The sequence below is a fragment of the Sminthopsis crassicaudata genome, chromosome 2 (assembly GCF_048593235.1).
Source record: "Sminthopsis crassicaudata isolate SCR6 chromosome 2, ASM4859323v1, whole genome shotgun sequence".
NCBI lineage: Eukaryota > Metazoa > Chordata > Mammalia > Dasyuromorphia > Dasyuridae > Sminthopsis > Sminthopsis crassicaudata.
The window spans coordinates 347,332,587-347,345,875 of NC_133618.1; the positions used below are offsets into that span (position 1 = coordinate 347,332,587).

Below are 13,289 nucleotides of genomic sequence, written 5' to 3' on the forward strand. Positions count from 1 at the left end.
ATAAATGTGTATACATATATTGGATTTAACATATAACTTAACTTATTTAACATGTATTAGACTACCTGACATCTAGGGGAGGGGGTGAGAGAAGGAGAAGAAAAGTTGGAACAGAAGGTTTTGCAAGGGTCAATGTTAAAAAATTACCTGTGCATATGTTTTGTAAATAAAAAGCTATAATAATAATAAATAAAAGAATTGAGACCTTTATCAGAAATATTAGTTGAAAAGATTTTTTCTCAGCTTTGTGCTTCCCTTTTAATTTTGTTTCTGCTGGTTTTGTTTGTGCGAAACTTTTTTAATTTAATGTAATCAAAGTTGTCCACTTAGCCTTTCATATTGTTCTGTAGTTCTTCTTTGGTCATAAATTCCTCCATTCTCCAATGATCTGATAGGTAAATTTTCCCTTGTTCTGATTTCTTTGTGGTATTATCCTTTTTGCTCAAATCACCTTTGATATGGGGTAGGAGATGTAGGTCTATGCCAAGTTTCTAAAATATTATTTTCCAGTTTTCCCAGCAATTTTTGTCAAATAGTGAGTTCTTATTCATATGCGGAAGTTTGGGAGTTTATCAAATAATGGATTACTATAAGTCTTGTTTATTGTGTCATTTGTATCTATTCCACTGATTCTCTGATCTATTTCTTAGTCAGTACCAAATGCTTTTGATGACTACTGCTTTATAATATAGTTTTAGATTTGGTACTGCTAAAATAGCGTCCTTTGCATTTTTTTTCATAATTTCCTTGATATTCTTGACATTTTATTCTTCCAGATAAATTTTACTACTTTTTCTAGTTCTATAAAATAATGTTTGTAATCTTTGATTGATATGGCACTGAACAAGTAGAACAATTTAGGCAGAATTGTCATTTTTACTGTATTAGTCCAGCCTAGCCATGAACAATTTATATTTTTCCAAATGTTTAAATCCGATTGTATTTGTGGGAAAGTATTTTGTTTGGTTTTTATGTACTTACCCATTAATAGTGAAAACTATAATATTTAAACAAAGCCATTAGAGGGATCAGGGCTTCATCCTGATAATCTTAAGTTTCTCTCTTGATGTGGATGGCATTTTCCATCCCAAGTCTTATTGAAATTGGTTGAATCACAGCATTGTTGAGAAGAGCTAAGTCCATCGCAGTTGATCATCACATAATCTTGTTACTGTGAAAAATTCTCTTGATTCTGCTCACTTCACTCAGCATCAGTTTACATAAGTTTTTTCCAGGGTCTTCTGAAATCAGACTGTTTATCATTTCTTATAGAACAATAATTGTGAAGTCCAGGTTTATTCCCTGGAGGCCTCAGAATCAGCCGGAGTCAGGATAAGCAAAAGTCCTTGGTCTTTAGGGGGAGAAGTGAAGAGGACAGACAAACCTCCACAAGGCTCGCCACCAACCTCCCTTCTTGTCATCCTCCTCCAAAGTGACTCTGGCTTGTCTTATTTCACCCACTAATCTCTCCTACGATTATCTACATACACCAAAAAAATCAAACCAGCACAGAATAGTGAGAAGGGCCATTTTCCAAGCATATGCTAATAGAATATTGCCCAATAGGTAATTAGCTTCAAGTGTGCGGTTGTCTCATTCCAGTGCACCTATTCAGAATTTCAGCCTTTTACATCTCCCACTTTCTTTTGTTTTAGAACACAAGTGGTCATGCCATCCCTGAGGGAGGTGAGAATCCCAAAAAGGAGGTGATCACACCCCCCATGAGTTCTCAGGAAGAGAGATACAAACACCAAAGGGAAGTGGGGAGTCAAGCCAGATATTGTTAGCAGGTTTCTGGGCTGAAGGGTCTTACCAGAAGTAGGTATGCACAAACCCATCAGCATGGGAGATATTACAGAAGCACATACAATAAAGCACAGACTCTCCCCACAGCTGGTGCAGGCTCATTGTGGTGTAACAAACATGAATTGTATATGCAAGTAATGATATAACAAACAATATAAATCAACATGGTATTGTAAAAGATTTCCAGAAGTCCTAGAAGGAGGGTATGTAAATTACAATTACACATAGGCCTCTTCAGCAGCCAAGAGATAGTTCAAAACCAATCTATTATCCATTGATCCAGGGAATCCAATGATCCTCACAAGTTTTTGAAGTCTCATCATTTCTCAGAAAGTCCAATGATTCCTGAGGGGTTTTTCATTGGGTTTCAAACCACGAGGGTTCTTCCCTGGAGGCTGTGTAGAATCATGGAAAGGAAGGCAGGCTGTACAGGCTTTTACTATGCTCCTAGCTTCCTCTCTTTTTATTCCAAATTGTAAACATAAAGCTCGAGCAGCCTGATGATATTTAGAATGAGATTCTTGTGCTTCCTGAAATAAAGGAGTATTGGCCAACATGTTTAGAAGGCTATCTGCCTTTGAATTACCATCAAAAACAGGACTTGGAAGTCCACTATGAGAGTGGACATGCAAGATATAAATCTTACCTGGATGCTTTCTCACTTGCTCTTGAAGTTCTTAAAGAGCTGATATACATATTAAGAAGCTACAAATTTTATTTGGGCTGTGGCAATTTTTTGTACCACACCTATTAAATAGGCCAAATCAGATATTATTTTTATATCTCCTGGATAATAAGAGCTAGAATGATTGCATACAATTCATTCTGCTGAGTTGACTGAAAAGGAGTTCTGACTGCTCTCTTTATAATTAAGCCACGAGAATATACAGCACAAATATTATGTTTGGATGCATCTGTAAAGCTAGTTGGTCCTTTAAGAGGAACATTAGAAACCTTTTCTTCAAGAATCCATCACCAATTGTGTAATAGTCTTGTTATCTTTACTGGAGACCCATGTGTAAAATTTGGAGGCATGGCTAATAAAACTTTACACTCTGGGATGGTTTCACAGCATACATTAATTTCTGCATTAGTATAAAAGGTGTATATCTTGTCAGGTCTTATCCCAGATAATTGTACTGCTTACTTAATGGCCTTTAATAAAATTTTAGCCACAAGCACTGGGTAAGGAATAAGGCTTTGTTCTGGTTGTGCTGGGAGGTTCACCCACTCTATCACACTGTCTCCCTGATGAAGGATTGTTGTGGGTGCCTCTTGTGTAGCAAAAATGGATATTTCCAAGGATTTTTGAGTGACTCTTTGAACCACATTGGATAAAGCCAGTTCAACTTCTCTCAAAGCCTCTTGAGCTTCTTTTGTAAGTTGGCGTGGTAAGTTTAAAGCACTGTCTCCCTTTAGAATGTCATATAATTGTTGCAATTGACAGGTAGTCAAGCCTAACACTGGACACATCTATTATTTCCTATCAATTTCTGAAAGTCATTTAAGGTGTTTAGCTTCTCTGTTCTTAAGGAAAGTTTTTGTACTGTAAGCACCTTAGGGTATATTTCATATCCCAAATATTGAAAAGGAGCATGTCTTTGAATTTTTTCTGGAGCTATGTGTAATTTGTAATTCCTTAGAGCTTCTATGGTCTTTTGTAGACAAGCTTCTAATATTTGTTCCTCAGGTACACATCCCAATATATAATGACATCACTTTTGGAAATGCTTTTCATACTGGAGTAAGAGGAGCAGCAACATACATTTGACATATAGTAGGGCTGTTTTACATTCCCTGTAGCAAAACTGTCCATTCATATCTTTTATAAGGCTCAGCTTAGTTAATGCTGGGCACTGAAAAGGCAAATCTTTTCATATCCTCCTTATCTAGAGGGACAGAATAGAAACAATCCTTAATGCCTATAACCCAAAGAGACCATTCTCTAGGCAATTGTGTAGGAGATGGAAGTCCAGGCTAAATAGTTCCCATAGTTTCCATCTGTTTATTTACCTTTCTTATATCAGTCAACATCCTCCATTTTCCAGATTTCTTAAAACAAATACAGGGGAATTCCAAGGACTTAGAGAAGGTTGTAAGTATCCTTGGTCAAGTTGCTCCTGTACTATATCTAATAAGGCCTGAATTTTTTCGCTTCTATCCACTGTTCTATCCACACTGGTGTATCAGTTTTCCATTGGATAGGAACAGGTGAAAGTGTTGGCAGGCCTTCAACAGCAGCCCTGCCTAAAAAAAAGGAAGTACTCATTTACAATCCTAATTATTTTAAAATGTCTCTTCTCCACAAATTGATGGGGATTTTTTCCACTATAAAAGGAGTAAAAACTCCTGTTTCGTCTTCAGAAGTCCATCCCAAAGGGGTAGCACTAACTTCAGCTGTTATTGATCCTCCTACACCAGACATGTAAGTGTTTGCCTTAATCTTGGGCCAGTGATTGGGCCCGTTGGCACCTCTAATGACTGTACGATCTGTACCTGTGTCTGTCAATCCTTCTAATGCCTTTTATATAGATAGTGAGCTGTCACAGCTGCTGCTCAGTACATTCCTGGATTTTGTTGGTTGGAGTCAGAATCTGGACATCTAACACCAGATTGCCCTCTATTAGAAGTCTGTATCAGTAAACTTGATGCTACTACTTCTGCTGATTGAAAAGTCACATTGTCTACCTGTATTAGTGACTGGGATATTATCTACACATTCCCCAGTTTCCCACATCAGTAGGAACACTGTTTTTGTAAGTACTCTCAGAAGGTGAAATGGTCAAGTCTACTGTTCCTGGAGGCAAAGGATCAATAGGCTGGAGAGGAACAGATTTCACTTGTCCAGGAAGTATCTCAGTTGTCCCAGCTGCGTACAACTCTATTCTCTTCAATTGTAATAATCCCTTTCTCCCATTATGTTGCTTCCTGGATTATTGGTCATGTCTGGGTATTGATCCTCTAAAGACTTTTAGGGTGTAGCATTGGCTGCCATCATGCCCCAAGTAATTTTTGCGTTGGGCCCTGGGGCTGGGCCCCTCATCCCATTTCCCTGAATCAGTCTACATTCTGATACCCAATGAAAGCCTCTATTGCTTTTTGGACATGGGGTTTTGGGTCTTGTTATCCCACCCTGTTTTCTCACTCTCTATGCCAACATTGAGCTTTCAAATGCTTTACTTTACCACATTGAAAGCATTGACAAGTCTCTCTGGAAGTCCCTTGCCAAAAGGGACCCTGTCTTCCCATGTTTGGATCTTGGGAAGTCTGCATCATAGCCTGGCTGTAAAAGTTATTTGTGTCCACTGAGGCACAGTGTCTTATTATCTCCTCTAAAGGAGCATCCTTATGTAGTCCTTGTATAATTCTTCTACAAACTTCATTAGAATTTTCTTAAGCAAGTTATCTTATAATTTCTGTTGCTGCATTTTCACCAATAGTTCCTATGACAGCTGTCTGCAAACTTCCCACAAAATGAGCAAAGGGTTCATTTGGCCCTTGTGCTATTTTTATGAAGGCCTCTCCTTTGTCCTGTTTACCTGGGATAAAACCCCATGCTTTGATAGCAGCAGAAGCAATTTACTCATATGCTGCTATGGGGTAATTAATCTGTATTGTGTCTGCATAAGAACCTACACCTGTTAGTTGGTCATAGGTGATTGGAGTATTAACTCCACTTTGACTATTTTGTTGGGCTTGTATCCTACAGAGCTCACTATGTTCAGAAAGCCACAACAAGTTTTGTCCAGGTTCTAAGCATGTCCTTGCTATAGATTTCCAGTCCCTAGGGGTTAAGACTTCATAAACCAAATTCTGTAATAACATCTTAACATAAGATGATGTAGGCCTATAAAGAATGTAAACCTTTTTCATGTTTTTGAGGATTTTTAGATCAAATGGAGTGTATCTTCTACTTTCTTGACCTGAAGAGTTAAACTGTTGAATCATAGTATACATTTCTATTCTCAAATCAGCTGTATTCTGTCCTTCTTCTGTGGCTTTAAGTACTGCCTTTTGTAATCTAGTCATAGGAGGGGGTGATTGCTGGGGGAAGCGGTGCTGGTGATATCATTGCCTCTCCCACTCCTCCTCCTTCCTCCATCCTGGAAGGTGAAATTGATGGGGAGGTGTCTAGGACCTGCTCTGGTGTAGGAGGGGTTGAAGCTTGGTTAAGAGAGTGAGAATCACCATGTCCTTCAAATTCACTTAAATCCTCATGCTCTCTGGTGATATTGCCATTAATCTGTCCTTTGTCTTCCTTTTTTTCTTCACACTTCCTCATCTGGCTGTTCTTAAAACTTTTCTTTTTTCTATAACATGTGGGATTCTTTAAAGCCAATTGTATTATGTTTTATATATATATATGTATATATATATGTGTGTGTGTGTGTGTGTGTGTATTTATATATATATATATATATATATATATACATATATATAATATTTCCTTGGAAATTGAATCAGGACCATTATCATTATAATAGTCACATAGTTGATCTCCTACTAATTTCCAATTATCTTCCTTTATTTCTTCTTCCTTGAAGAACTAAGGGGACATACATTCTAATGTATCCAAGAATCCATCAATATCCTCCCAAGTTACTATTAAACCCTGTCTCTTTATCAGTCTTAGTATGCTTCCTGTAGATCTCCTTCAGGGTAGGGTTGGAGTTGGGAGTGGGGGTGGGGGAGAATCTTTTCCTAATATTTGCCCCATTTCAGCTAGAAAATGAGTGTTACCTAGTTTAGCTCTTAGCAAAGTAAGTTCCTTGTTTGTCTATTAAAATTTTTACCCTATTTCCTAGTAACCTGGGACTTCTTCAGTGAAATTAGGGTCCTTGGTTCACATGTTGGGCACCAAATGTGAAGTCCAGGTTAATTCCTTGGAGGCCTCAGAATCAGTTGGAATCAGGATAAGCAAAAGTCCTTGGTCTTTAAGGGGAGAAGTGATAGGAACAGACAGACCTCCAGGAGGCTCGCCACCAACCTTCCTTCTTGTAGTCCTCCTCCAAAGTGACTCTGGCTTGTCTTACTCCACCCCCTAATCCCTCCTATGATTATCTGTATATACCAAAAGATGGAACCATCACAGAATAGTGAGAAGAGTCATTTTCCAAGCATATGCTAATAGAGTATTGTCCAATAGATAATTAGCCTTAAGTGCTTGGTTGTCTGATTCCAGTGCACCTATTCAGAGTTTCAGCTCTTTACAAATAATGTTCTATTACATTCATATACCATAACTGATTCTGCCATTCCCCAACTGATGGGCATCCATGCAATTTCCATTTCCTTGCCATCACAAAAAGGGCTGCTACAAACATATTTGCATATGTGGGTCTCCTTCCCTTTTTTATGATCTCTTTGGGATAGACACACAGTAGAAACACTGCGGGATCAAATAGTTAAATAATCTTTTCCCATGACTTTATTTTCTTCATCTGGAAATTGTCTGCTCATATTATTTGACTAATAATCAATTGGAGAATGGGTTGTGTTTTTATAAATTTGAGTCAGTTCTCTATGTTTTAGAAATTAGGCCTTTATCAGAACCCTTGTTTGTTAAATTTTTTCTTAGTTTTCTGCTTACATTCTAATCTTGGCTACATTGATTTTGTTTGTACAAAAATCAATTTACTTTAAGCAGAATTAGCCATTTTGCATTTCATAATGTTCTTTAATTCATCTTTGATCACCTTCCTTCTCCACAGATTTGACAGGTAGACTATCTTTTGTTTTCCTAATTGCTTATAGGATCCCCCTTCAGAAGTATCATTTATTTTTTTCATTTTTTTGGTTTTGCTTGACTGATTCTTGATGTCTTAGGGAATCATTCGTTTCTATTTGTTCAGTTCTGATTTTCAATCAGTTATTTTCTTCATTAGTTTTTTTAAACTTCTTTTTGTATATTTCCAGTTGAGTTTTTAAATGAGTTTTTTTTTTGCTCTATGGAATTTTTTTCCATTTCACCAATTTTTTTTAGTGAGTTATTTTCTTTTTCTAATTCACAAATTCTACTTTCCTGGGAGTCTTTATCTGTTCCAATTCACAAATTCTGTTTCTCTGCACTTCCTGTGATTTTTTTTACCTTTTCCAGTTTACCTTTCAGAAGTTGTTATTCTCTTGCTTAGCTTCTCTTTCCTTTCCCCATTTTTCTTCTAGCTCCCTTTTAAGATTTTTAATAGTCTCTTCTAGGAGAGCCTTTTGTGTTGGGGACCAACAATTGTCTGGAGACTGTCTGCTATTAGTCTCCTCGGGGTTGAAAACCTGCTCTCTTACTGTATAAAAGCTATCAATCGTCTTTAATTTTTTTTACTCATTTTTTAAAGCCTGTAGGGTCTACCTTTAGGGCCAGGAGGTTATCAACTTCCTCTGCAGAACAGGGATAGGTGTATGGCCGGCCTGTCAACCAGCTACAAGGAGTGGGCCAGGTATGGGAGTGCTCTGGAAAATAGTTCCCCAATGGAAGTGACTCAGGTCTGAACAGCCTGGCTGTGGGGTATGCCCTGCTAAGAACCCAGCTGTGCAGATTAACGACTGCCTTGAGGCAAGAGTGTGAGCAGTGAAAGTGTCAGTACCCCAATCCGAAGCAGCTGTGGGGCTGTGGGTATTAACAGCTGACCAGCTGAATAGCCCTGCTTGGACTGTAAGTTTCTCTGCCCTAGACTGGAAGTGTCTCTGCTACAGAAGCACAGTTTTGCTACAGGAGGTTCTGTTGTCCCAGGCTGAGCCCCCTACTGTGCAGATTAGAGGCTTCCCCAGGATGCACCTCCCTGCTGTGTAGATTTGCTACTGCGCTGGCCAAGCTTCAGCATGTAGCTGCACAGTTACATCCTGAGTCACTTCCAGTTGCGGGGGGGGGGGGGTACAGTTCTGGCGTTTTTTTAGAATACCCTGTACCTCCAGCTCTAATCTCTGTGCTGGTCCCCTGCTTTATAATCAAGGCAAAGCAGTCAGTCTATGGCGGATCATTTCCACTGCTCTTCTAATCACAGAGGCTACCCCTGTCCCTGATCCGCTCAGGATGCCAAACTTTCCTATTTCCCTGTCTGCCACTTGTCTATTCTGGCCCCTCAGACAAACCTGTTCTGGCGGTCTTCCAGATTATCTTCAGCTGGTAAGCATTGCTCCTTTAATCTTCATGAATTTCACCAGTCAAACACTATTTTTGAGGCTAAATTCAAAGATTGGTAGTGAGGGCAAGAGAGAGGAGCTTAAAGAGCGTGTGCCTTCTCTGCCATCTTGGCTCCGTCTCCCTATATGCATTTCATATACATTTGAAAATGTCTTTTCAAATAATGTCCTAGGAGAAATCTGAAGTTTTACAATTTAAAGGACTCTTCAAGAATGTGTTTTATGTTCTGTTTGTTTTTCTGAATTGAATGCATATGCAAAATATAGATTTAGCTTATTCTTTCAGTGCTTCAATTCTAAAACTCTTGCAGTAATTATTTATAATGATGCTTTCTATAGGAATTACATTTCTTTTAGATCAGTTCAATTGGATATACATGCATTTATTAAAACAGAGTTTATTGTTCCTTTTACATTGAAATCTATGTCTCTTTTAATGTTTTTAAGTATGAATTATTTTTACAGCTCTGGTTGAAGAAATCTATTTTGCACAGAGGGAACGTGATGAAGCTATCATGTCTAGACTCCAGTTAGCCAATGAGGAGAAAGATGAAGCCATTTCACGAGCCAAGGAACTTGAGAAATCTCTGAAAGAGTATGTATGCAACCATCTTAAGAAACTATTTCTTAACTCTCAACTTAATTTCTGTTTAGCCCTGTAGTCCTACTTTCCCTGTTACCTGCTTAGTAGTATTATTGCTCCTCTTCACTTAATTATTTTCTCCTAGATCTTCATATATCTTACTCAGACTAATAATATCTCCTATATCTTACTCAGACTAATAATATTTCATTATTTTTATTTTTGAAATTTTAAAATTTATTTCATTAACTATTTTATATTACATTTAAAACATTTTTCAAAAATCATTTTATTCTTAATTCTTGGAACAAAACAAGCACATCACACAACAAAAAAGGTAATTGAATATGAAACCACAAATCTGCAATATACAGCATACTATTCCCTTTGAATATATAATAATGTCACCATGTAAATTTCTTTATTATATTTCCTTACTCCTCATCCCAGCAAATTGGTTTCTACTAAACACAACTAGGTATACATATGTAAAATTATTCTATACTTCTGTTTATCAGTTCTTTTTTGAATGCAGATAAGCAACTTTCTTCATATGTCTTTAAGTTTTTTAAGAATTACTTAAAATTTTTTTAGTTTTAAATTATTTCTATATTCCTGCCCTTCCTCAGTCCTTGAAAAGGCAAGCAGTTTTACATATGATGTCATGCAAACCATATTTCCATATTAACCATATTTGAAAAGAAAACACAAAATAAAAAATATGCTTTCATCTCCTTTTAGAGTTCATCAGTTCTCTCTCTGTAGGTAGATAACATTTTTCAAAATGGGTCTTTTTGGAATTGTCTTACATCATTGTTTTCTTCAAAGTAGTTAAATCTTTCACCATTGATTATCTTTATAATATTTCGGTAACTATGTACAAAGTTTTATAGCATTTTAGGTGTAGTTTCAAATTGAGCAAAATGGCTACTGCAGTTCATAATTATACCAACAGTACTTTGATGTCCTACTTCTTTCACATCTCTAACATTGTCATTTTCCTTTTCTGTCATGTTTTGAGTAGAAACCATTTAGGTCTTCCCCTTCCAGATTAATTTAACTAATTATTTAGACTTTTTTTTGAGTAGGTGAAAGAGGAGATTCTTTGCCTCTATTGCAACTTTAATCACTGAATAGGTAAAACAGACTGTTGAAGACTTTCACTTAAAAAGATGAAGGTCTCCCATTTCATCCAGGACCATCTCCAGTCACTCTAATCTGTATCTGGCCACTGGACCCTGTCTCTGTGGGGGAAAATGAGGCAGGTGACCTTGCACAGCCCTCCCTCACTTAAATCCAATTCACTTGCATGTCATGGCATCACCTCTCTGATGTCATGGTCCTCTTCAAGAATGAAGGACCAACAACATGTTACCTGGTCTGATAGGTGTGAGACAGTATCACTGAATTGTTTTAATTTGCATTTCTTTAATGCAAAAATTTAATTTTCTCAGAAGTGATTTAGAGCATTTTTCTATGAAACCATTGATAGTTTTGATTTCTTCTTCTTAAAAATACTAGTGCATATCCTTTGATCATTTATCAACTGGGGAATAATTTTTATTTTTATTAATTTGGCTCAATTCCCTATATCTTTGAGAAACTATATCTTTATTAGAGAAATGCTTTATGTTTTCCCTCCATTTTCCTAGTTTCCTTCTAATTTCAGCTGCATTAATTTTGTGTGTGTAAAAGTTTTTAAATTTCATGTAATCTTTTTTATTTATTATGATCCTCTCTCTCTTATTTGTTTGGTCATGCATTTTTCTTTTATCCATGATCTGACAGGATCAATTTACTTATGATATTACCCATTTTATCCCTTTGATATATATTGTGAGATCTTGGTCTATGCCTGGATTTTGCTGATCTTTCTACTTTTCCCATAAATTTTTATCATATGTTGAGTTCTTATTTCAAATATTTGCACCTTTAAATTTCTTTCTGGCTGCTTGAAGCTTTTTCTCTTTGACTTGAGATCTCTGAATTTTGGCTGTAATATTCCTGGAATTTGCATTTTGAGATGTCTTGCTGGTAATACTTTAAATTTCTATTTTACCCTCTGGTTTGTGGATATCATATCAGTTTTCCTTGATGAAGAAATAATCTTTATTCTTTTAAAAATTGTTTTGATTTATTTAATTTTTAATTTGTGGAATAAAACAAGCATTTCTATAACATTATATAATAAAAATATGATTATACCCAAAACTGCATATCTATTGGGTACAACTTGCTATTTCTTTTAAATATATAATAAAGTCATGCAAACTTTTCTCTTTTTTCCTCCTTCTCAACTTAGAAATGGCTACCATTAGACACAAATATGTATATATGTGAATATATATATATATATGTACACACACACACACACACACACACACACACACACATATATATATATATATATATATATATATATATATATATATATATATGTTTGGATATATTAAAATAATTCTATATAGATAGCACCTTCCTTCATAATACCTTTATAGTTGATTTGGGCATTTATGATAGTCAAAATGATTTATTCATTCAAAGTTATTGCTGTTATTTTATACATCATTCTCTTGTTATTCATTTCCCTTTTCATTATTTTGTGCTAGTCTGTGTTTTCCTAAGGTCATCAAGTTTATCATTTATTGTAACACAGTAGTATTCCATCACGATCATATACTAAAATGTGTTCATCCATTCTCCAATTGCTGGACATCCCTGCAACTTCCAGTTCTTTGCCACAACAAAGAAAGCTGCTTTACACATTTTGGAATACATTCATGTGTGTGTGTGTGTGTGTGTGTGTGTGTGTGTGTGTGTGTGTGTGTGTGTGTGTGTGTGTGTAATTTTCCTTTTCTCTGATTGCCTTGGCAAATAGACCTAGCAGTGGTATTGCTGAGTCAAAGAGTTTAATAACACTTTGGACATAATTCCACATTGCTCTCCAAAATGATTGGATCAGTTCACAGGTCAACCAACAATGGATTACTGTTCCAATTTTTCCATATCTCCTCCAACATTTGTCACTTTTGTCTTCAATCATTTTTAGCCAATCTGATGGTATAAGATGATATTTCAGGGTTGTTTTATATTTGCATTTCTTTAATCAGTATATTTAGAGCATTTTTTACATGAGCATAAATTGTTTTGATTACTTGTTCATTTCTTTTGAGCACGTAACAATTGGGGAATGACTCATAGATTTGGCAAAGTTCCTTATATTTAATAGAGGGGACTTTTATGTGAGAAATGGCCTATACTGTTGCCTTTCAATTTTCTGCTTTTCTTCTGATCTTTGAGTTTTGTTTTATTTGTTCAAATGCTTTTTACTTTAACATATTTGGAATTATCCATATTACCCCCAAAATGTGATCTCTTGTTTATTCATAAACTATTCATCTATCCAAAAGTTTAAAAAGTATTATGTTCTATTTTCTTAATATCTCTTTTTATATTTAGATCATGTATACATTTTGACCTTATCTTGGTAAAAGGTGTAAAATATTGGTTTAATGATTAATTTATGCCATATTGCTTTTCCATTTTCCCATAAATGTTTATAAAACAATGAATTCTTATTCCAAACTTTTTAAGTCTTTTCCTTTGTAAAATACAAATAAATTATACATACATACATATACATATACACACTGCTATAAATTATATATTTTGTTCCACTGATATACCCTAGATGATTTCTTGATATATCTATGCTCTTTTTTTTCACCTTGGGTTTCAATAATTCTTAAACTATCTCTATGTATTT

The 13,289-nt window shown here is 35.8% G+C and overlaps 1 protein-coding gene across 4 annotated transcripts in view; it reads left to right on the forward strand.

Moving 5' to 3' along the window:
* Nucleotides 1-13,289, forward strand: part of LOC141556502 (mirror-image polydactyly gene 1 protein-like) — a 259,090-nt gene that overhangs the window by 128,724 nt on the left and 117,077 nt on the right. For all 4 annotated transcript variants that reach the window (XM_074290699.1, XM_074290700.1, XM_074290702.1 and 1 more), the window contains one exon: nt 9,406-9,535. In XM_074290699.1, the coding sequence (XP_074146800.1) occupies nt 9,406-9,535 (130 nt within the window). The remainder of the gene's footprint in view (nt 1-9,405; nt 9,536-13,289) is intronic.